Source organism: Zosterops lateralis, assembly GCF_965231275.1.
Source record: "Zosterops lateralis genome assembly, chromosome: 31".
Lineage (NCBI taxonomy): Eukaryota > Metazoa > Chordata > Aves > Passeriformes > Zosteropidae > Zosterops > Zosterops lateralis.
Genome location: NC_139791.1, coordinates 4,995,219 through 5,019,269, shown reverse-complemented (window position 1 = coordinate 5,019,269; position 24,051 = coordinate 4,995,219). Strand labels below are relative to the sequence as shown.

Below are 24,051 nucleotides of genomic sequence, written 5' to 3'. Positions count from 1 at the left end.
CTTTTCAGATTAAAATATTTTGGTTATAGTCCAGGAAATACTGAAATATTTTTATTGGCCTGTAGTGACAGAGGAAGGTTATTCTTAACCTTTTAAATGGTTAAGAATAAATTCAGGTTTGATATAAGAAATACATATTTTGTGATGAGGTTGACAAGATGGAAACAGGTTGTCTGTAGAAGTGAATGCCCCATCCCAAGAAATGTTCAAGGTCAGGAGCTTTGACCATCTGTTGCAGTGGTAGTTGTGCCTTCCCCACAGCAAGGGGGCTGCAGTACATGATATTTTAGAGCTGTCCTAATTTTGAAAAGACACAATAAAAATTAATTCGAGGAAAGTTCTGACATCTCCTCATGAAGGACTCACCAACGGGGTGAATGGCAGAGATTTCCAGCATGACCTTGCCAGCTGAGCATGGGGGGTTTTGCATCGGAGTCTGAGATTCATGATGGAAATCCACAAATGGCATTTGGGGAATGTGCAAGATTTGCCATGGGATGTCTAAGAAAGGACCCCAGGAAGAGAGAGGATGGGGGATCAAGGTGGTTGGCTGGGAGGTGATGCTCAGTGCCCATCCCTGGCCATGCCCCACAGCTGATCCCCACAGCCTGTGGCATTTTCCTAAACCCTCCATTGCCAAGAACTGTCTGGGACAAGGCAGCTCTCTCTGCTCTGGGTACCGAGGGATGTCCCAGTGCCAGATACTGGAGTGGGGACCACAAACCATCAGCTCCTGTGTCCTTTGGGGGCCCAGGCACTGGTGAGACTGGTGTGTGTGCACACAGCACTGGTGTGTGTGGGGCTGGCTGTGACCACCAGGGAACATCAAACCAGAGCAGCCAGAGAGCAGCAGAGGCCTGGGAGCTGCTGTGGGAGATCAGCTCCTGCAGGGATCCACATGGTCTGGGTGTCTGTGCAGCTCTGCATCTCATCCTGCCATGGCAGAGCACACAAACAGCCCCTCCCTGTGTCCCTTTCTCCACTGACTGTGCTTTGGCCTGGCCTGGAAACCTCCCGAGGTCCCTCCCAGGAGGAGTCCCTGTGCATTTCCCTCCCCCATGGCTCTGCCCTTCCTGATCCAGCAGCTGTGGGGCAGCAGAGCTGGGGCAGTGCAGGGACAGGGCTGGCTCTGACAGGGCTGTTGTGGGTTAGGAATGGTGCTCTCCAATTTACCACTCCCACTACAAAGACCATGTGTCTTCCCAGATTTATATTCCCACCATCATCCTCCACACCACAGGGGCTTTCCCTGCCTGGCCCTGCTGGATCTCAGCTCATGTTTCACACTCAGGGATAACCTGGAGATGGTGTCCATGGGTAAATCCACCCCTTGCTCACCAGCCCATCTGGAGGTTGCATCTCTGCCCTGATGACCTGAGGTGTCCTGGGCCCATGGAGCCAGAAATAATTCACCCTTGTGTGGCCAGTCCAGACCCACCTGAGACACTTTAATCCTGGCAGCCCCATCCCCCTGTCCATTGTTGTGCTGCTCTTCAGTGCCCAACTCTAGGGTACATGAGCATCCACAGGAGGGACTTTCACAGCCAACTTTCTCCCTTGGGCAGTGATGTCTTGTGTGGGAAATGACAGTGGTCAGAAAATAGATTTTTAGGTTTCAGGCAGTAGCTTGAGGCTGTGTTCCACTCTGGCCTGGGAAATCATAAGAAGGAATCCAAACAATCCTTGCAGATATCCCTTTTCATGACACCTGGCATTTCTCTAATTTGTGGTTTACTTGTAAAAAAGAATCGAGAGATGTTTTTCCAAATGACCAATCATATTCATTGTACTAAAACACTGTATAAAAGAGTGTATCTTTCAATAAACTTTTTGCTATAATATCCTGCAAAGAAACTGGAGTTTACCTGTCATTATTTGAGCCATCTGGAATATTAACTTTTCCTGTCAGCTGTAGGCAGAGCTGTGTAAGTGTATGTGACCCTTGCCTGGTGCAGGCTGGGGAAGGCAAAGGGCCCTTGTCCGAGCTGTGTGCAGAGGAATCCTCAGGGGCCCAGGCCGGGGCTGCTCAGCGGCCGGTGGGTTGTGGTGAGTGGCGGCAGCTGTTGACGCTTCCCTTGGAGCGTCTCCAGGCAGGGAATGTTGGGGGCTGCCAGCGCTGGGGTGTCCCAGAGCCAGTGGAACATTGGAAGGTTGGGGCTGCCCTGCTCCTGGCGCAGGCGGCAGAGCTCTGTCAGCCCCTGGAGAGGACAGCCAGGGCTGTGCAAAGGTGAGAATGGCAGAAGGGGCTGAGCTGAGAGGGAGCCAGAGGGATGATGGAGTCCAGGCACTGGGGGCCTGGGCATCCCTGGCAGGGGTGTGCCAAGGCTCCTGGAGCTGGGGCAGCCTCGGGGCTCTGAGCATTCCCTGGGGAGCCTGGTCAGAGCCCAGCCCGGCCTGCAGGGGAAGGAGCTTTTGCTGCTCTGGGGCCCGGGGCCGGCCTGGCCCAGGCCCAGCCGTTGCCTGGGCTGCTGTCCCTGCTGGCCCGGGGCCCGGGTGGGAGCTGCCCCAGCGCCGGCCCTGGCAAGGAGCCGCAGCCCCCGGGGAGCTGCCAGCTGCGTCTGCTGGGCTGCGGGCGAAGGGAGGCGGCGGCCGCAGAGGCGCGGGGAAAGGTCCTGGACCCGGCTCTGGGCCGGGCCGGGGTCACGGGCAAAAAGTCACCCTGCAGCTCCCGGCCCAGAGCAGGGAGGAGCGGCAATTGCTGGCTGAGAGAGACCCTTGGCAAGGGCCTGCAGGGAGAGGAGACAGGGAAGGGCTTTGCGCTGGCGGGGCCCGGCTGAGATGGGATGTGGGCATGGACTTGTAGCCTTGGAGGGCGGTGGGGCCCTGGGCCAGGTTGGCCCCAGAGTCTGTGGCTGACCCCAAATCCCTGGAAGTGTCCAAGGCCCAGCTGGACAGGGCTTCCTGTCTGGGACAGGATCGGGTGTAATGTGATGTGATGGGATGTGGTGGGATAGCATGGGGCAGTGTAAGGTGATAATGCAGCTGTGGGGGTGAGATGAAGTTTGTTTTGTTGGGGTTTGGAATGGTGGGATGGGGTGGTTTGGGCTTTTGGAGTCTGGCATTAGAGGGAGGGACAGCAGGCAACACTTTTGGGGATGGCTCCTGCTGCTGACCTATTAAAAATATGGATATTGATCTAGTATTGATACCCAACTGTGATGGAAAAAAAACACTCTAACAGTTTAAAGTTAGAAAGGATATATATATTACAATGCCAGGCAGTATGTGGGATCACTCCCAAATAAACCCTGCAATTTTCAGATGCTCACAGTCCTTTTATTTATAAAAGTATTGAATACCCAAATCAGAAATACATATTCATAATCCTGGTATGTCCCATTCCTCACTTTGTATGGTAATTAGCTAAAAAGCTATTAAGTATGCATAGTTTGTGCTTTGAAATGGGTCGGTGGTCCCTTTCAAGGGAGGGGAAGGGTCCTGAAATGAAGAGGTAAATGAAGTCTTACTTGTTCTTACCTTTCTACCTTTTCAATGCAAATGTGGCAAATGAACCCTTGGTAGGACTCCTGTTTCCTGGTTTTGTGACTTTCAATGCATTTCTGGGAATGGGATGTTCCATAATTGTCTTGTGTTCCTAAAATCTATTTATCAGATTCTCTGTTCCTCATTATAAACACGACTAAACAAACATAAAGTTGACAAGCAATGCGTTATTCAGGTCCGGGAGGGCTAATCCAAATCAGGTTTCTCTCAACTAACTTTTAATTTTAGCAAAGCCTATCTATCTACTTTAATTAATTCCAACAAAGCTTATCTTTAGCTAAAATCTTAACTTCTTTAAAATCCTTTACAGTTATTTCCGAGCTGTCCACCAGCCAGCCCTGCTCTTCAGATAACCATATAAACAAGTTATATCTGTGGGTCCAAATCCCAGACAGAGACGTGTTCCTGGCTGGAAGAAGGAGCGGACTCACACTTGGGGATCAGGAGGGTTTTATTCAGGCTGAAGCCCAGGTGCAATTGAAGTTTTGTGGGGCTTTCATGCCCTTAAATAAAGGGGATGTTACCTTTGGGAATGAAGGGGAGTGACTTAGGAACAGGGGGCATTGGCATGGCCATTTTGGGTGCAAAAGGGGAGTGGGGAAACCTGAAGCCTGCCTGAGTCACCTGGCTTCTGCCAGAGCACTCAAGCTTTAGGGTGTGGTGACAGTGATTGACAAGATCTATTGTCAGGGAAGGGCTACAGGGGCATGGGAGGGGTAGGTATGAACCATTACAGAACTGATAACAAAACATACAGAACTTTAGAAAATTCAAAATGCACATTGCAACAATCCTTATTTTTTTAAAGTCCATGTCTCATATATCACTTGTTATTTAAAATGAGTAAATTCTTTTATTCAGTATACAGATTCCTCCTCATCTACTCAAGATATATGTCTAGTATCTCTCAGAACCAAACCATACGCTTTTGATAGTAAGGTTAGGGCTGCCATCTCTTGCAGCATCCTCCAGTTCCAAACAAGTATCACAATAGACAAAATCAAGCTTATGCTAATCAAAATAAGCAATACAATGATAAAATTAATTAAGGCATTAAATATGCTGGTTTCTGTGGGTGACCATCCAAAACGAACATCCCACCACTGATGAGACAGGTGTTCTTCAAATTGCTTAAAGACCCCTTTGATGGTCTCTGTGTCATGGTGTATCATGATCAAAGTCTTTTTCCCTGCATCTCTAATTTCTTTTAAAATTTCTTTCAATTTATGATGCTTAATAATTGAGCAACTAATGTCAGATTCATTCCTATGGGCACAGGCACAATTTCTTGTACAGTAGCTGGGTTAGCCTTTACATATTGATATGATATTACAGGTGCCCGGTAGGAAAAGTCACATCCTTCAATTTTAAGAAAATTATGGACACATAGATTGAGTCTCATTCATGATTAGATTGTCTGTCATTATGGTGGAGCATGCAGTCCTGAGACAGACACAACCTTGTCCTATATACAGAAGCAAAGTTGTCTGATTGCCTGAATGCATTTCAAAGTGGCAAATGCTTTGGTCTGTATCCAAACATGTCCTTATCCCCTTCAGGTGTCCCTTCACAAATGTACCCCAGTTGTTTCCTCATGGAACAGGGCTCTAGGTTAATGGTTTGCCACTTCCCCTCAATTTCTTGTACCCACATTCTGTGTCCAGAAGGGTACAATACAGTCCCCTCATGATTTAATCCCAAAGAGACTATTGGGTGAATTAAGCTCACTGATGCGCTGGGTATAGTTAAAACAAAGGCTGTCACCATACTAGTCACAGGCTTATAGGTGAAACTGACTAAGATCCATCAAGACTGAAGTTGCCTTTCCATGTTGGATGTACTATCCCAAACAATTTGGCAGATTTCAGCAGGGAATGTTCCTTCTCCACCCTCCCTGATGACTGCGGCAGCCACTGATTGCATCCACAGTTGTGCTTGAGTACACCCAGGAGCCAGTGAGATGTTTTCACTGGCTGTGCCTAGTGCATTCATTATTTCCTCACAATCCCCTTCTTCTGTGCTTTCCCATTCTGGTAATATTTTGGACAACTTCCAATGACTGTTACCTAGGGCTAGTAAAGAAGATATTAAAGGTTGCTGTAATTTAACTAAATCACTCCCCATGGTGATCAATTTATTCATTAACACTTCTGAATCTATTGTGTTTAACACTCCCAATCCTGTTTCTTGCAACCCAGTGAAATCTCTCTTGCTTCTGAAATTAGAGGGCATATGTTTTTGGAGCCAAGTAGTCCAATCCATAAAAGAGTTTCTGAGAAATGGGGCATACTCTGGCTGGCTGGCAGAAGCATTTACTTGCAATCCCATTTCTACTCGTTCCAGAGACCATTCCAGGTTAATCAATAACCTCTGATTTCCTGTTTGCTTAAGAGCATATGGCCCAATTCTAGTAACTACAGGAATTACAGGCTTTTCCTCCTCTTCTGGAATAGCTGGCATTTGGGTAGTCACAGTCTTTCTTGGCACTGTTGGGGTAGTCTTAGCCTTGACTTCATGATACTCGGTGCATATTTGAGTAATGTTAAAGTCAAGATCACACCCCCTTATTACACACCCCTCTATTTGAAGTCTAAACTCAGGACACTTGGTCAAGCATTTGTCACAGCATTCAGGACTGATCCGGATGAGTTTCATGGTTGGATGGCAGGCCTCATGAAATCCATCTTGTATGAATGCATAGTTGCATCCCCAAACATTTCTTCCTTCCCACCATCTTGCATTTGTGATCTTTTGTAACTTGTAGTAGCTTCACGAGAATGAGGATCATAAGCCTTCCCTTGGCACCAGTATATCCCAGTTACATTATACCTGTGTGGTATTGCATTAGCTCCTGCTATGACCACAGCACTTATAACTTTCCTAATCATGTCTATGACCACTATAAGCCCATCTATTCACTGTTCCAAGTGAGTTTCAGCTCCAGTTCACCGTTGCCTGGTGTAACTTTCCAAACTCCTTCAGGGGTTTTCTTCACTCAGCAGTGATGGATCCGAGCCTTCTGTTCTTTGATCTTGATTGCAGTGAAGGTAGTAAGGAGCACCTAAAATGGTCCTTCCCACTGCAGTTCCAGGGTCTCCTCTGCAAAAGACTTAACATATAAATAACCCCCAGGTTGTACATCATGTACTGGTCCATCTAATTCTCTGTTTTGAGCCCCAGCCACACATTTTTCAGTTTCTTTTAGTTGTTTATTCAGGGCCACCATATATCTGTAGGGTTTCCTCTCCCACTTGAACAGGTGGTGTTCCTTCTTGAACTGCATATTGCCTTCCATATAATATTTCAAAAGGGCTTAATTTCTCTTTTGTCCTTGGCTTTGTCCAAATTTGCAATATTCCAATGGGAGAGCTTGAGGCCAAGGCAAATTTGCCTCTTGTCCCAGTCTTACAATTTGTTGCTTAATCAAATGATTCATCTTTTCCACCTGGCCACTGGATTGAGGGTGATATGGGGTATGCAGTTCCCAATCTATCCCCCAGTGGTGGCTAATTTGCTGCACAATTTTTGAAATAAAGGGGGGCCTCTATCGGAGGATATAGTGGCTGGAACTCCAAAACACAGTATTATCTCTTGTAACAGGGCTTTGGTTACCTCTCGTGCCTTAGCTGTCCTAGTGGGGAAAGCTTCTGCCCATCCTGAAAAGGTATCAGTTAATACCAATAAGTAATGATAACCCCCTTTCCTGGGTAATTCCATGAAATCAATTTGCCACTGTTGCCCAGGCCCATAACCTTTCCCTGTTGGCGTAATTTTTGGTTTTAGAGTATTTCTATGGTTAGTTAGGTGTAGTTAGGTTTAGTATAGGGTTAGTTTGTTAGGGAAACAAAGACTACACTGACGGGTTACCTGTATCACTGTACCTTGTAATTTTCTAGCCAAAATTCTTTCTCTTAGATGGTTATACAAGGCATCTATTCTCCAATGTGCTTTTTCATGTTCCTTTTGCACTGACCATAACAAATAGGAGAGTACTACAAGTTTCCTTTCTTCTGTCACAGCCCATCCTTCCTGATTATAACTTGTCTTCTCTGCTTTAATAAGTTTCTTGTCGTTCTTATTGTATACTGGCTTACCTTCAATAGAAATTTTTCCATCTGGAATCAGTGCTGCCTCAACTGTCTCATCAGGTACCTCACCTTTGGCTGCATCTTTGCCTCTCTGTCCACCAGCATGTTCTCTTCTTCCAATTCAGAGCTCACCTTTTCGTGTGCCTTGATGTGCATGATTGCTACCCTCTCAGGCAGCTGCACTGCATCTAACAGTCTCAGTATTTCCTGTGCATGGTTAATATTTTCCCCTTGTGAGTTCAGTAGTTGTGTCTCCTTACAAATGGATTCATGTGCATGAACCACCCCAAACACATACCTCAAGTCTGTATAAATATTGATTTTCTTTCCTTTTGCCAGTTCTAAAGCCCGGGTTTAGGCAATTATTTCAGCCTTCTGTGCAGAGGTATTGGTTGGTAATGCTCCAGACTCTCTTACTTCTCTGCTCATGGTAACTGCATACCCAGCATGTCTTTTTCCCCTGATCACACAGCTGCTTCCATCAGTGAACCAAGTCTCAGTGTCCTCGAGAGGGGTGTCCTTCAGGTCTGGGTGACTGGAGTAGGTGGCTTCCATGGTCTCCAGGCAATCATGGATCACTGGTTCTCCCGTATCCCCACTGACAAAGGGAGCTGGGTTCACAAGATTAGTTACCACAATTTCTACATCATGTTCTAGCAGTATAGCCTGGTACTTCAAAAATCTCTGTGGGGAAAGCCAATATCCCCCTTCTGCCTCCAGGACTGCAGACACTGTGTGGGACATCAGCACAGTCATCTTCTGGCCTAGGGTGAATTTGTGTGCTTCCTGAATGTTCATCACCACTGCAGCAGTGGCTCTGAGGCACCCTGGCCATCCCTTGGCTGCTGCATCCAGCTGCTTGGAAAAGTAGGTGACTGCCCTGTGGTATGAGCCCAGGTCTTGTGCCAGTATTCCCAAAGTAATCCCCTGCTTTTCGTGGGAAAACAAAAAGAATGGTTTAGTCACGTCTGGAAGTCCCAGGACTGGAGCTGATATGAGGGTCTTCTTTAGTTGGTTGAAGGCTCTTGCTGCTTCTTTTGTCCATTGCAGGTCTCTGTTTCCTTCTGTAACCAAGGCATAGGAGGTTTTAACTAGCAGCCCGTAAATTTGAATCCACAGTCTACACCAGCCGAAAATCCACAGTGTATGTCATGGCCTAAAAGATTCTCAGTTCCTTTACTGTCCAGGGTTTTGGGGCTCTGGCATATTGCTGCCTTGTGATCCTGCCCTAAGGTTCTTTGTCCAGCACTGACCTCGTAGCCCAGGTAGAAAACTCTTTGCTTCACTATCTGAGCTTCCTTGTGGGATACTTGATACCCTTGTAGACCCAAAAAGTTTAGGAGGCTTATCATCCAATCCACACATGTCTCTTGGGTTTGAGTAGCTCTCAGGAGGTCGTCCACATACTGCAACATCTGTCCTTCTCCTGATGGGACTTCTCAGGATTCCAAATCTTTTGCAAGTTGTTCTCCAAATATTGTGGGAGAGTGTTTTAATCCTTGGAGTAAAACTGTCCATGGGAGCTGGGTTTTGCACCTACTCTTGGGCCTTTCCCAATCAAATGCAAAAATATTCTCTGGTTGGCTTCATGCAGAAGAAGGCAAAGAAAACATCTTTCAAATCTGAAATGGTAAGCCAAATTAGTTCAGGTGTTAAACGGGTTAAAAATGTGTAGGGGTTGGCAACCACTGGGTGTAAATTCTCAATTACCTTATTAACAGCCCACAAATCCTGGACTACTCGATATGATCCATCAGGCTTTTTAACAGATAAAACAGGAGTATTAAAATCAGACTGACACTCTTTTAAATAGCCCTATCTGCAATAGGTTTCATATGACTGGGCTAATCCCTTCCCTATCTTCCTTTTTTAAAGAGATACTGTTTAACTCTAACAGGTTGTTTTCCTTCCTTAAGTTTAATTTGCACTGAAGGTGCATTCTTTGCCCTCCCTGGTATGTTAGAGGCCCATACCCCAGGAAATACCTGATCCATTACTTTCCTGTTTTTCTCTTTTTCACTTTTAGCTTTGGTCTCACTGGCTATTGACATTAAGCTTAAGAATTCCACATATTTTCTATCCTTTACCTCCACAATAATCTCTACGTTTCTGAATATTATCTTTGCTTTTAGTTGCTCCAATAAATCTCTACTCAAAAGTGCTAATGGGGTGTTTGGAACGTATAAAAACTTATGAATTCCCCATTGTTTCCCAAGTTTATATTTCAGTGGTCTACAAAAATATGCTGTTTCAGATTGGCCAGTTGCCCGCATTATCATAACACAGTCATCTCTTACAGGTATTAAAGCTTTAACACTGAGTATGTTGCCCCTGTGTCAACCAAAAATTTAATTTCCTTTTTTTTATTCCCTAGCTTGATTATAACCAGAGAGTCCCCTAGGGTAAGATCCTCCGGTCATCCTCAGTCTTCTTTGACATGAGAAACCCTAACCCCCTCCCCTTTTCAGTCTGCTCTTCTTTGATGATCACCCTTTCTCCATTTTGGGCACTGGTTTTTCCAGTGTTCAATTTTCTTACAAAATGCACATTGGTCTTCCCCTAGCCGGAGTGGTTCTTGCTTTGGTGGTCCTTCTCCACATCTCCCTATTTCTTCTTCCCCTACTACTGCTACAAATTTTCTCATGCCTTGTTTGTTTCCTTCCTCTCGATGGCTAAAAACTCTCCAATCCTCATCTATCAACGTCTCCAAATTCTGCCCCCATTGGCCCTGAATCCTCTGAAGTTTGCACCTAATATTCCAAAATGTTAGCCAATTTGCCCTGAACCACTAATGAGCCCTCTACGACTCAACAAATTCCTCTGCTGGCAATCAAATCCCACTGTAACTTGCAAGCAGACTGCATAGGTTTGAGCTGAGTGTGGGACATCTCCCACAACTTACAAACAGCCTCCTAGCCACACGTATGCCTTATAGGCCACAATTTTCAATTTTTAAAGTTACTGTTTTGTCTGGGATTCTGGCAGTCCTTGTCTGTCCCCGGATGAACAGCTGGGGAGTGGAGGCCTCTCTCCAGGGAGATCCCTGGAAATAGGACATCCCTGGAGAGACATCCCCCAAGGGATCCATGACCTGAACTGCTCTCACAGCTGAACAGAACCCCGTCCTGTCACGGTTGCCAATTGATTTGCATAAAATCGATAAGATCACAGACAAAAGACTCTCTAAAAAGTTAAAGTTAGAAAGTGGTGTGCTTTATTCAATGTTGGGCAGCACAGGAGTAGCCTCCCAAAGGCCTGCACACCAATCACAAAACTCTAACTCTCTATTTATTTACGAAAGTCTTACATGTTCATTCAATTACTCAAAATGTCTATACATATGCATAATCCTAGCCCTGCCTATCCCCTCTTCATATTAAAATGAGGCCAAAGTCCTTTACACCTGCACAATTCTTCTCTCAAAGTGGGTAGGTGGTCTTTGAAATATGTCAGTGGTCTTGAAAGATGAAGTCAGAGACATCTTCCTCACAGTGACCTTTGTACCTTCATCTTGTGGGCCGGCTACATGACCTCTTGGGCATAGTCCAAGCTCTCTTGCTTGGTTCAAATAGTCTCTGTGTCCAGGTGCAGTCATGGTTTCTTTCACTATCACAATGGTCCATCTATTGTATTTCCTTCTACAAACACAACTAAAAGCAGCAAGTAATATATTAGCTATGCTCTAGCTTAAGCATCTAATAATTATTAACTCTTCCACTTCATCTCTATTCTTCTAACTTAAATCCTAATCAATACAAATTGCTTCTATCCCTTAGCTAAAATCTTAACTCTTTAAATCCTTAACTCAAGGCACTGCAGGACACTGCAGACAATTCCTGAAGCACTTGTAGGATGATCTGGATCCCCAAGGGATATTCCCATGGTGCCAACTCACCATGAAATGGGGAGTGGGACCAGAGAGAAAAGAGATAACAGAGGTAGGCTGTTTCCAGGGGAGGGGACAACAATGGGCAGTAGGAAGAAATCTGAACCAGGAAAGAAGAAAGAAAGCAAAGGTGAAATAAAGGAAACGCTCAGTGCAGTTTGGGGGTGGTTGCCAGGCAGCCCTGGCTCTGAACAAAAACATCTGCAGTGAGACAGGAAACTCACAGCTCATGGGAACAAACTTTCTGGCTGAATCCAGAGGCCACGACAAACCTGAGTGGTTTCCCTCCTGTCCCCCAGCCCTTCCTGGCCCCAGGGGCTGATGGCATTTGTGCTCCCTCAGGTTCATCTCCCCACACCAACACCATGGGGGTGCTCAGGCCTGCTCTGGGCACTGCAAACAGGGGCTCCTAAGCCAGTGCTGCCCTGTCTGTGCCTGCAAGGATCCTGCACCTGTGTGAGCTGGGGGAGAGGCCAGGGCTGCACAGGGGGGATGTTGTTGGCAGGTGCATGAGGACCCTCTGGGACGCTGCCCTGGGGTGTCCAGTGCAGAGGCATGGATCAGCCCCTGCTCTGCAGCTCCTTCCCATCTCCCCCAGGGACCTGGCAGAGCCCCAGCCATGCTGTTTGTCCCCAGCCTGCCCACGGCCACCCTGGGGCTGCTCACGGGGCTTTTCTGTGCTGAGCATTGGCCTGGGCGTGTTCTGGAGAGAGCCTGGGCAAGGAGCCTGGAGCCCCCAGGCCCTGCCCTGAGGCGTCAGCGCTGCCCCAGCAGTGCCCATGGCCTGTCCCTGCTGCAGCCCCGGCACTGCCACCCCCAGCCCTGTGCCCGGACCCGAGAGCCCTCAGGCCCTACAGCAACACCAGGGCCAGGAGGGCAGCGGGGCAGGGCCACGGGAGCAGCACTGGCAACACCAAGGGCTGCTGGTGCTGGGCACAGCTGCTGTGCCAGCCCTGATCTGCCTCCAGCTCTGCACACAGACATTACTGCTGCAGTGACAGAGAAGGGAACAAAAGGGGATCTCTGGAGAAAAGTCTGCTGGAAGATCTTTAGTTCATTTAAAGGTACTGAGAGCACAGCTCCTCACTGACACGCTGCGTGACAATAGAAAATATAGAGACAATCAAAACAAGCAAGGACACAAACAGTGGCCTCTCTTTGTGAACACTATTGGAAACAAAGAAAAAAACCTGACAACCAAAACAACAAGTGCTATAAAAGAAGACTTTCATTACAAGTGATTTGCAGGATCTGGAGCAGTTTAATGTTTCTGAAATAGTCCAGTGATCAGTGTCCACACTGCAGACTTGAGCTCCTGGTTCCTCAGGCTGTAGATCAGGGGGTTCAGGGCTGGAGGCACCACTGAGTACAGAACTGACAGGGCCAGATCCAGGGATGGGGAGGAGAGGGAGGGGGGCTTCAGGTACGCAAATGTGCCAGTGCTGATAAACAGGGAGACCACAGCCAGGTGAGGGAGGCAGGTGGAAAAGGCTTTGTGCCGCCCCTGCTCAGAGGGGATCCTCAGCACAGCCCTGAAGATCTGCACGTAGGAGAAAACAATGAACACAAAACAGCCAAAAGCTAAAGAGACACTAACAGCAAGAAGTCCAGCTTCCCTCAAGTAGTTGGAATGTGAGCAGGAGAGCTTAAGAATCTGTGGGATTTCACAGAAGAACTGGCCCAGGACATTGCCATGGCACAGGGGCAGGGAAAATGTATTGGCTGTGTGCAGCAGAGCATTGAGAAAGGCACTGGCCCAGGCAGCTGCTGCCATGTGGGCACAAGCTCTGCTGCCCAGGAGGGTCCCGTAGTGCAGGGGTTTGCAGATGGACACGTAGCGGTCGTAGCACATGACGGTCAGGAGGAAATACTCTGCTGAAATGAAAAAGAAGAACAGAAAAAGCTGTGCAGCACATCCTGTGTAGGAGATGTGCCTGGTGTCCCAGAGAGAATTGTGCATGGCTTTGGGGACAGTGGTGAGGATGGAGCCCAGGTCGGTGAGGGCCAGGTGGAGCAGGAAGAAGAACATGGGGCTGTGCAGGTGGTGGCTGGAGGCCACAGTGCTGATGACGAGGCCGTTGCCCAGGAGGGCAGCCAGGGAGATGCCCAGGAAGAGGCAGAAGTGCAGGAGCTGCAGCTGCCTTGTGTCTGCCAATGGCAGCAGGAAGAAGTGGCTGATGGAGCTGCTGTAGGACATTTGCTGTGTCTGGACATCCCCACCTGGAGAAGGAGGAAAGACAGTGACATTTGAGAGGAAATGTCTCACAGGAAAGTCAAAGCCCTTTCTCACAGACCAGTCCCTGCCACTAAACACCTCCCCCTTGTCTATATCTAGGAGAACTTCCTTCACCTTGGTTGCTGGAGCCCTGATTGCTGCTGGCCAATTTTCAGTGAGGAGCCAGAGCTCGACCTGTAGGATACCTGGGAGTCCAGTCAGTAGGATACCTGAGCCCCAGTCAGTGCAGGGGAACAGTGAGGGTAGGGGCCAGTCCTGGTGTTTGAACTTGGACAAAGAATCTCCTCCTAAGGCACGGGATCTGCCAGGACCAGGGGATGGGGATTGCAGGAGGCAAAACGAGAGATTCTGCTGCACCAGGGGAGAACAAAGTCCAGTGAGGCAGGAGAATTGTTTGAGCCTGAGTGCAGACTGAGGGCAGCTGCTTTGTCCCTCTCTCCTATTCCCAGCTGCCCTGGACTTGCACCTCTCTGAGCTCCACTCCCATGTTACCCTGGAATGCCAGGAGACACTACTGAGAGCAGAGGGATCCCTGGCACACAAAGTGTCTCCTGCTGTTCCCAAAGCCAGGGAGAGTCAGCTCATTCCCAGCCTTCCAACCTGCCCTGCCCAGAGCTCCCCAGGTCAGGGGAGGCTGGGACACCCCATTGCTGTGCTCAGCCTGCACAGGAGGAGCCCAAGGGCTGGGCCTGAGCCTGCAGCTGGAACTGCCATTCCCAGAGAGCCCCTCAGCAATGCCAGGAGCATCTGGGCAAGGCAAGGAGAAAGAGAGCCGGGCCCTGAGGAAAAGCCTTTCCCTGCCCAGCCCTGCCCAGACCCTGCCAGGCAGCAGCAGTGCAGGACAGTGGCCCTGAGGCCCTGGTCAGCAGGGAATGGGCACATGGCAGGAGAGATGCCCTTCATCTCTGGGCTGCTCTGCCGGCCCAGGAGGAGACTGAGGGCTCCGAGCCCCCGGGCTGAGGGCTGTGCTGGCTGGGAGGGGACACAGGAGCTGTGCTGCTCAGGGCAGTGTGTGCCCTGCAGGGCAGGGCTGGCAGGTGCCACATGTCCCCTGCAGCAGGGCTTCCCTCAGCACTGCCTCCCTCCCTCCCTGCCCACGGCTCTGCTGCTGGAGTTGTCCCAGCCCGAGCTGTTCCTGTGGGCCCTGGCTCCTTCCCTGCCAGTGCTGCCAGAGCCCAGCCCAGCCCCTGGGCCAGCTCTGCCCTGCAGCTGCTCGGGGCTGTAGGGATTAAAGAACAGCTCCCACAGGCCTGGGCACCATGGAAAGGTGATGCTGGATGGATCTGGAGGCTGGGGAGGTGGAGGCACTTGCTGAGGTTCCCAGGAATCCTCAGTGTGATGGTTTAAGAGCCTCAGCCCCTACTCTGCCCTGCACAGCTGAGTTTCCATTACCACTAAGCTGAGCCAGGGAAAAGTTGGAGGACAGATTGAGGAAAGCAGAGACTCAAGCAAGAAACTACTGCCCTGAATGTGCTCATGAAAAGTACACTCAGAAATTATCTGGGCATGAGCTGGAGCTCTGAGCAGCCCTGGCCCACACAGCACCCTCTCCACAGCAACAGGATCTGCCCTGGCAGGAGTCACTCCTTGCACCCACAGCTCCCCTACACCATCCATGGGAGCTCCCAGGCAGGCTGAGAGCTGCCCCTGGCAGGTGGCAGATCCCCTGGCCTGGCCAAGAGCCCTCAGGGCTGCAGCACCTGCTCTGCACCACAGCCCAGGCCACCCCTGGCTGCAGCCCCAGCCTCAGCCCCTGCAGCCGTCCCTGGCAGCAGGAGCCATCCTGCCCATCCCTCTGACGGTGCCCAGGGCAGCCCCTGTGCTCTGGAGCACATCCTCCCCCAAAGCAGAAAGGGCAGCAGAGCCATCCTTACAGTGCTGTCAGTCATGTCCTGGGTCAGCTCTAGGAGATCCCTGCAGCCACAGACTAACTGTGTCAGAAGTGGTGAAGATTTCTCCATGAATGAGCTCAGAATTGTCCTTCCAGTTTCTTTGAGCCTCTGTTTGCTTCACTGCTCTCAGGTGCCTGCAGGCAGTGCCCTCAGCCCTGCTGGGCTTGGAGAGGAGCTGCTCTTTAGGAGAAATGTCTTTTTGAAGCACTTCCTGATTGCCAGGAGCTGCCTCTGTGCCAGGAGCCCAGCCCAGCTCAGCAGCACAGACACAGCACAAGGACTTTAATGAGCCTCTTGGGGGTTTAGTGCTGAGTCCCTGAGAGTGGGTTAAATAAACCTCTCAAGAATCCAAAGTCACATAGAAACTCCAAATTTTCTTTAAGTTTTTATGGGTCCCACTGAGGGACACAACTAAGAATGTGTCCCCAGGTTCCAGCTAGAGCAGAACACTGCAGGCAGTGATGACAGGTAGGGACAAACACGGCAAAGTTTTCTCTGATGCTGAGCAAACCTGGATGTGTTTCAGGAATGCCAAGGGCCAAGGCCTGAGCTCCAGCCCCTGCCAAGGCACATCCTGTCCCTCCCTCAGTGCTCAGGGCTCTTCCCAGGCCACTGGGATGTGGGGATGTGCAATGCCAAGGGCAGGAGCATGGGGCGGCCCCTGCCAGGCTGCTGAGCAGGGCCAAGGAGGCAATGAGGCCCCAGGGCTGCAAGGGTCACTTGTCTCCTGCTGATGGCTCAGGCCCAGGCCCAGCAGCCATGGCCCAAGTGCTGCAGGAGTTGGCTGTGTCAGGGCCTTGCAGCTGCTGCCCATCCCTGTGCCCTGTGCAGCCCAGGCTGTCCTACGGTGTCCATGCCCTGCGCCTCTGTCCCTGCAGGCTGTCGTCATCCCCCGGCTGCCCCAGCTGGCTGGGCCCTTCCTTTGCTGACAGCTCTGCCTCCTGCCTGCCTCTGCCTGGCCACACACAGCTTTGGGCTTGGAAGCAGGAGGGTTAATTCAATTTTACTGTGCCTGTGAATTTTTATCACAGGAACAAGGCATGTAAGGTCTACTTTCCCTGCAAAGATGGGTGTAAGACAAGTAGAAGACATCTGGTTCAAGATTGCATTGATAGAAAAAACAGGGAGTGAATCTGGGAACTTGGGCTGGGTTTTATGGTAATGGCTAAACGGTAATGCACATGTAGAAACTGTACAGAAGTAACACTTATTTAAAATCTCATGACCATGTAAGGTTATGAGTTACCACATGTTGGACCTAAGCCCGAATAAGTGATGCCCTCTTAAACACCAGATTAGTGTTAAGGACTCTGATATTTTGTAAATTTGGTGACAGTGAGGCCTCACAGAACCAAGGAGTCTACTGTGACATCGTGGAAGTGCATGGAACCAAAATCCTTTTTGACAGAGCAGGCCACATGTGTAGCAGAATTTCTCAAAGAATGAGGGCATGATTTATATTTAGATTGAGGTTTGAGTTATTGTCCTGGATTTGTGAGATAAGAATGTATTCTATTTGCCATCTGTTGGAGGTGGGGGGCAGTTATCTTATCTCTTCCAAGAACAATGTCTCCCTCCGGGGAGATGTCTCCTGCTAATGGGCCATTAAGTGACTCACTGCATGACTGATAAGGTACATCATCCCATTGTGAGATGCTCCACCCAGAAGGAGGAACCAAGCATTCCTACCTGCATAAAATAAGCTTGGTCTAAGCCATCGGCCCAGTTTTCTTCACTGGATTCCCAGAAGAGCAGCCATCTTTGCTGGATTCCCAGAGAAGCAGCTTCTTCCCTGCTGGATTCCCAGAGGAGGACCAGGCCCATCTACTCTATCACCAGACCTTCACAGAGAACTATACCCTTCTACAGGATCTCTGCTTCAGCAGCATTTCATCTGCCACTGCAGGAGGCACAGCCACCATCCAACTGGACTTTTACCAACACCCTGACTCCTCAGGGTGTCAGGTTTTCTGACTGTATCAGTAGTTTTGTTTGTACTAATTACATTTGTTGTTCTTTTTTTCTATTTTAGTTTTTTCTAGTAAATAACTATTATTCCCATTCCCATACCTTTGCCTGAGAGCTGTTTTTTTTTTTTTATTTTGAAATTGTGGTAATTCGGAGGGAGGGAGGGGGTTTACCTTTCCCACTTCACAGGAGGCTTTTGCCTTCCTTTACAGACTCCTGTCTTTTCAAACTAAGACAGATCTTGGCGCCCAATGTGGGGCTCGAGGGCATTGAAAGGAAAAAGGGAATAATAGTTCTTAAGTAATCTAATTGTGTGTACTGATATAGAAACATCTTTGAGTGTCACCATGTGGTCTAGCTTACCTTGGTTTGGGTGGCACGTGATCGTGGCTGTATTTCTCCCATTTGCAGGCCCTTATCTAGATATGGGTCCTATAACTAAGGCTACTGTGGCTGTTATCCAGTTTGGCTTATGGGTTAATAAGGTGAGGAATTCATGGATCTTTAACTTCCTCTGGAAGGCAGGTACATGGATTCAGAGCTATCATACACTAACTGTGTGTTTTTGGGGTTACCTTAATAATGGTACCTATTGTGAAGAAATGACACCAGGGGAGATTTTCTCCCAACCTTTTAACCATCTTTTTGAGTCTGCTCCACCAGTTTTTGAAGGGTTAAGATCCACTCTGAATGCTAATGATGTCATACAATGGGTGGTGTTGTTGATATGCCTGTTATATTTAGCACTCAGAGATAAGGGAAGATTAACATGGAGAACTACCCTGACACCTGCCCCAGAGACTAGAGATGCTGCTGTTCCAGAGCCTGACCCTGCCCCACAGTCTGTCTCAGAAATGAACCACCCAGATTGGGTGGGGGTTCTGGTTAAGGAGATACGTGAGAGGAGTCAGATGCTGAAGGAGTGCATTTCCCCAGCTATTGAGAAACCCTCACTTTGCCTTCAAGAGGGACAGCCAAATAGTACAGCAGTGGAACCCACAGGTGTTACAACTGTCCAGGGTCCAGCCGAACCACAAAGGCAGTCACAGCCAGCAGCAGTTGCCCCGGTAGAAACAAGGAGGTCTAAGATAAAAGCTGAGCACCCAGATAAGGATAGGAATGGAGGAACCTCACAACCCACAGGGGAGCCAGAGGTTGCAATCATCACCGAGTCCCTGAGGTACGAAAGTCTCCGTAACCTGCACAAAGACATTGTGCGACGGGGACGTGAGGCTTATACTACCTGGTTACTCCGGGTCTGGGATCTTATGGGTACAGGCGTGCAGCTGGATGGTGGTGAGGCAAGGAACTTGGGACCCTTGACCCAGAACTCAGGTATGAATCAGATTTTTGTAAGGGAGCCAGGGTCTCTTTCTCTCTGGGAGCGGCTTTTAATGAGTGTCAGAGAGAGGTTTGTCCACAGGGAAAGAATGCAGGAGCACCACCATAGGATGCGCTGGAAGACCCTTGAGGAAGGGATCCAACAGCTGAGGGAAGTAGCAATATTGGAGGTACTCTTCGGGAGGGATGGACAGCATGACAATGACCCCGACAAAGTCAGGTGCACAGGGCAAATGCTGTGGAGCCTAGCAAACCTTGGGCCATCTCAATACACCACTTTTATTGCAACAATTGATGCAGATACTAACCGAGAGACCGTGGGCTCTGTTGCCAACAAGCTGAGGAATTATGAGAGCATGATCAATGGCCCAATGCAGGCTCATATCTCAGCTGTGATTAAGGAGTTCAAAGAGGAGATGAGGGAGATGAGGGAGGAGATGAAGAAAGTTAATGCAGCCCCTGTGCGAGTTACAGGCCCCAAATTCAGTGCCCAACATTCCCCAGCTAGAGACAGAGGGTACACCCCAAGGGCCAATTTGTGGTTCTTCCTGCGTGACCATGGGGAAGACATGGGTAGGTGGGATGGGAAACCCACTTCTGTCCTGGCAGCACGGGTGCGTCAGCTCAAAGAGGGGAACTCTAACCGAGGAACTTCCACCAAGGTGAAGGTAGCCTCAACCTCCCATGACCGAGCTGCCGGGTATGATGTGTCAGATCCCCTTGAAGGAACCTCTAGTATGTATGCCCAGGAAGGGAATAATAACCAGTGTTAGAGGTGCCCTGTCTCTAGCCAGGGAGAGGCACGGGAAAACCGGATCTTCTGGACAGTGTGGATCCGATGGCCTGGCACATCAGAGCCACAAAAATATGATGCTTTAGTTGATACTGGTGCGCAGTGTACTTTAATACCATCGGGACAGGTGGGGGCAGAGGCTGTTTCCATTGCTGGTGTGACAGGGGGATCTCAGCAACTGACCCTGGTGGAGGCCGAGGTGAGCCTGACCGGGAAGGAGTGGAAGAAACATTCTATTGTGACCGGCCCAGACGCTCCATGTATTCTAGGCATAGACTTTCTCCGAAACGGCTATTACAAAGACCCAAAGGGACTCAGGTGGGCTTTTGGAATAGCTGCTGTAGAGGCAGAGAACATTAAGCAGTTGAACACCTTGCCTGGATTATCAAAGAACTCGTCTGCAGTAGGACTCCTGAGGGTGGAAGAGCAACGTGTGCCAATTGCGACCTCGACAGTGCACCGCCGGCAATATCGGACAGATCGAGATGCTGTGATCCCCATCCACCGGATGATTCGTGAGCTGGAGAGCCAAGGGGTGGTCAGCAAAACTCACTCACCCTTCAACAGCCCCATCTGGCCTGTGCGCAAATCCGACAGAGAATGGAGATTGACTGTGGACTACCGTGGCTTGAATGAAGTGACTCCACCGCTGAGCGCTGCCGTGCCGGACATGCTGGAACTCCAGTACGAGCTGGAGTCCAAAGCAGCAAAGTGGTATGCCACTATTGACATTGCTAACGCGTTTTTCTCCATTCCTCTGGCAGCAGAATGCAGGCCTCAGTTTGCTTTCACGTGGAGAGGTGTGCAGTACACCTGGAACCGACTGCCCCAGGGGTGGAAACACAGCCCCACCATCTGCCATAGACTGATCCAGACTGCACTGGAAAAGGGTGAGGCTCCAGAACACCTGCAATACATCGATGACATCATTGTGTGGGGGAGCACAGTGGCAGAGGTGTTTGAGAAAGGAGAAAAAATCATCCAGATTCTCCTGAAAGCCGGTTTCGCCATTAAGAAGAGCAAAGTCAAAGGACCTGCCCGAGAGATCCAGTTCCTTGGAGTGAAATGGCAAGATGGACGCCGCCAGATTCCCACTGAGGTCATCAACAAGATCACGGCGATGTCTCCACCGACCAGCAAAAAGAAAACACAAGCTTTCCTGGGTGCCATAGGATTTTAGAGAATGCACATTCCCGAGTATAGCCAGATTGTGAGCCCTCTCTACCTGGTTACCCGCAAGAAGAACAATTTCCACTGGGGCCCTGAACAGCAGCAAGCCTTCACCCAGATCAAGCAGGAGATTGCTCATGCGGTAGCCCTTGGCCCAGTCAGGACGGGACCAGAGGTGAAGAACGTGCTCTACTCTGCAGCCGGGAACAATGGCTTGTCCTGGAGCCTTTGGCAGAAGGTGCCTGGTGAGACTCGAGGCCGACCCTTGGGATTCTGGAGCCGAGGTTACAGAGGGTCCGAAGCCAACTACACCCCAACAGAGAAAGAAATCTTGGCTGCCTATGAAAGAGTTCAAGCCGCCTCGGAGGTGATTGGCATGGAAGCACAACTCCTCCTGGCACCCCGACTCCCGGTGCTGGGCTGGATGTTCAAAGGAAAGGTTCCCACTACCCACCATGCCACTGATGCTACATGGAGCAAATGGATTGCCCTTATCACCCAGCGTGCCCGTATTGGAAATCCGAATCGCCCTGGGATTTTGGAGATAATTACGAACTGGCCGGAAGGTGAAAACTTCGGTCTCACTGATGATGAGGAACAGGAACAAGTGACAAGGGCTGAAGAAGCGCCACCATATAACCAACTACCAGCAGAGGAAACATGCTACGCTCTTTTCACTGACAGTTCTTGTCGCATCGTAGGGATAAACCGAAAGTGGAAAGCAGCCGTATGGAGCCCCACACGACAGGTTGCACAGGCTACCGAAGGAGAAGGTGGATCGAGCCAACTCGCTGAGCTCAAGGCTGTTCAGCTGGCCCTGGACATTGCTGAAAGGGAGAAGTGGCCAAGGTTCTACCTTTACACCGATTCGTGAATGGTAGCCAATGCTCTGTGGGGGTGGCTGGGAAGGTGGAGAAAGGCCAACTGGCAGTGCAGAGGAAAACCCATCTGGGCTGCTGATATATGGAAAGACATTGCCTCTCGGGTGGAGAAACTAACAGTGAAAGTCCGTCATGTAGATGCCCATGTCCCCAAAAGTCGGGCTGATGAGGAGCACCGAAACAACGAGCAAGTAGATCAGGCAGCAAGAATAGAGGTGTCAAAGATAGACCTAGATTGGCACCATAAGGAGGAGTTGTTCCTGGCTCAATGGGCCCATGATGCGTCAGGTCATCAGGGCAGAGATGCCACCTACAAGTGGGCACGAGACCGAGGGGTGGACCTAACCATGAACAGCATTTCTCAGGTTATCCATGACTGTGAGACGTGTGCTGCCATCAAACAGGCCAAGCGGGTGAAACCCCTATGGTATGGTGGACGGTGGTCCAAGTACAAGTATGGGGAGGCCTGGCAGATAGACTACATCACACTGCCCCAGACACGCCAAGGCAAGCGCTACGTGCTGACCATGGTGGAAGCCACCACTGGATGGCTGGAGACCTACCCTGTGCCTCATGCCACCGCCCGGAACACCATCTTAGGCCTGGAAAAGCAAGTCCTGTGGAGACATGGCACCCCTGAGAGAATAGAGTCGGACAACGGAACCCATTTCAAGAACGGCCTTATCAACACCTGGGCCAGAGAACATGGTATCGAATGGATATATCATATTCCCTATCATGCTCCAGCTGCTGGCAAAGTTGAACGGTGCAACGGACTCCTTAAGACCACCCTGAAGGCACTTGGTGGTGGAACTTTTAGAAACTGGGAAATGAACCTGGCAAAAGCAACCTGGATGGTCAACACCCGAGGGTCCATCAATCGAGCTGGTCCTGCCCAGTCTGAACCCGTGCACACAGTAGATGGAGATAAAGTCCCTGTGGTACATATGAAAGGTATTTTAGGAAAAACTGTTTAGATTAATCCCACCTCAGGCAAAGACAAACCCATCCGTGGGATTGTTTTTGCTCAAGGACCTGGTTATACTTGGTGGGTAATGCAGAAAGATGGAGAAACCCGTTGTGTACCACAAGGAAACCTAGTCTTAAGTGAGAAATGGGTGTAAGATTTCATTGTGATGCAGATGGAAATAGAATAAGGGGTGGATAATGTCCTGGATTTGTGAGATAAGAATGTATTCTATTTGCCATCTGTTGGAGGTGGGGGGCAGTTATCTTATCTCTTCCAAGAACAATGTCTCCCTCCGGGGAGATGTCTCCTGCTAATGGGCCATTAAGTGACTCACTGCATGACTGATAAGGTACATCATCCCATTGTGAGATGCTCCACCCAGAAGGAGGAACCAAGCATTCCTACCTGCATAAAATAAGCTTGGTCTAAGCCATCGGCCCAGTTTTCTTCACTGGATTCCCAGAAGAGCAGCCATCTTCGCTGGATTCCCAGAGAAGCAGCTTCTTCCCTGCTGGATTCCCAGAGGAGGACCAGGCCCATCTACTCTATCACCAGACCTTCACAGAGAACTATACCCTTCTACAGGATCTCTGCTTCAGCAGCATTTCATCTGCCACTGCAGGAGGCACAGCCACCATCCAACTGGACTTTTACCAACACCCTGACTCCTCAGGGTGTCAGGTTTTCTGACTGTATCAGTAGTTTTGTTTGTACTAATTACATTTGTTGTTCTTTTTTTCTATTTTAGTTTTTTCTAGTAAATAACTATTATTCCCATTCCCATACCTTTGCCTGAGAGCTGTTTTTTTTTTTATTTTGAAATTGTGGTAATTCGGAGGGAGGGAGGGGGTTTACCTTTCCCACTTCACAGGAGGCTTTTGCCTTCCTTTACAGACTCCTGTCTTTTCAAACTAAGACAGTTATCCCAGCCTGGTCTACAAAAATCAGGCCTGTGAAGCCTGTGGCACAGTTAGAAATGGAGTTAAGGTATCAGCAAGGGACAGTGGTTTTTCTAGATATTAATAGGTATAGTTGGTAGTGTGAACACTCTAGCCACCTGAAGCATGAAATTAACAATGTCTGTTTGAATTTTTCCTTATGCCATATACCACCAAGAATGTATTTGTAATTGTACACTATATAGAAGTGTATATAACGTGCCATTTTAGACAGAATAAACAGAGAACGTAGCATTAACAATATTGGCTGGATCTGTCCAGCTTCCTATTATTTTTAGGGGGTTCTCTGCTTTCACACATGGATCCAATGGTCCCTTGTGATACTGCCGAGCCAAGGAGACCATTGTGACACTCTGGAACCTC

At 49.3% G+C, this 24,051-nt stretch overlaps 3 protein-coding genes across 3 annotated transcripts in view; 1 reads left to right on the top strand and 2 right to left on the bottom strand.

Moving 5' to 3' along the window:
- Positions 1-15,706, bottom strand: part of LOC310920764 (olfactory receptor 14I1-like) — a gene marked incomplete at its 3' end in the record, with an annotated part of 59,194 nt that extends 43,488 nt beyond the window's left edge. Inside the window, exon 1 of the mRNA XM_083880820.1 lies at positions 15,647-15,706. The remainder of the gene's footprint in view (positions 1-15,646) is intronic.
- Positions 1-24,051, top strand: part of LOC310920762 (olfactory receptor 14J1-like) — a gene marked incomplete at its 3' end in the record, with an annotated part of 1,005,486 nt that overhangs the window by 829,588 nt on the left and 151,847 nt on the right. The window lies entirely within an intron of this gene.
- LOC310920641 (olfactory receptor 14J1-like) lies at positions 12,740-13,675 on the bottom strand (the record flags this gene model as incomplete). The annotated part of the gene is made up of 1 exon (XM_083880703.1): positions 12,740-13,675. The coding sequence occupies one exon, from the start codon at positions 13,673-13,675 to the stop codon at positions 12,740-12,742; it is 936 nt and encodes a 311-aa protein (XP_083736829.1).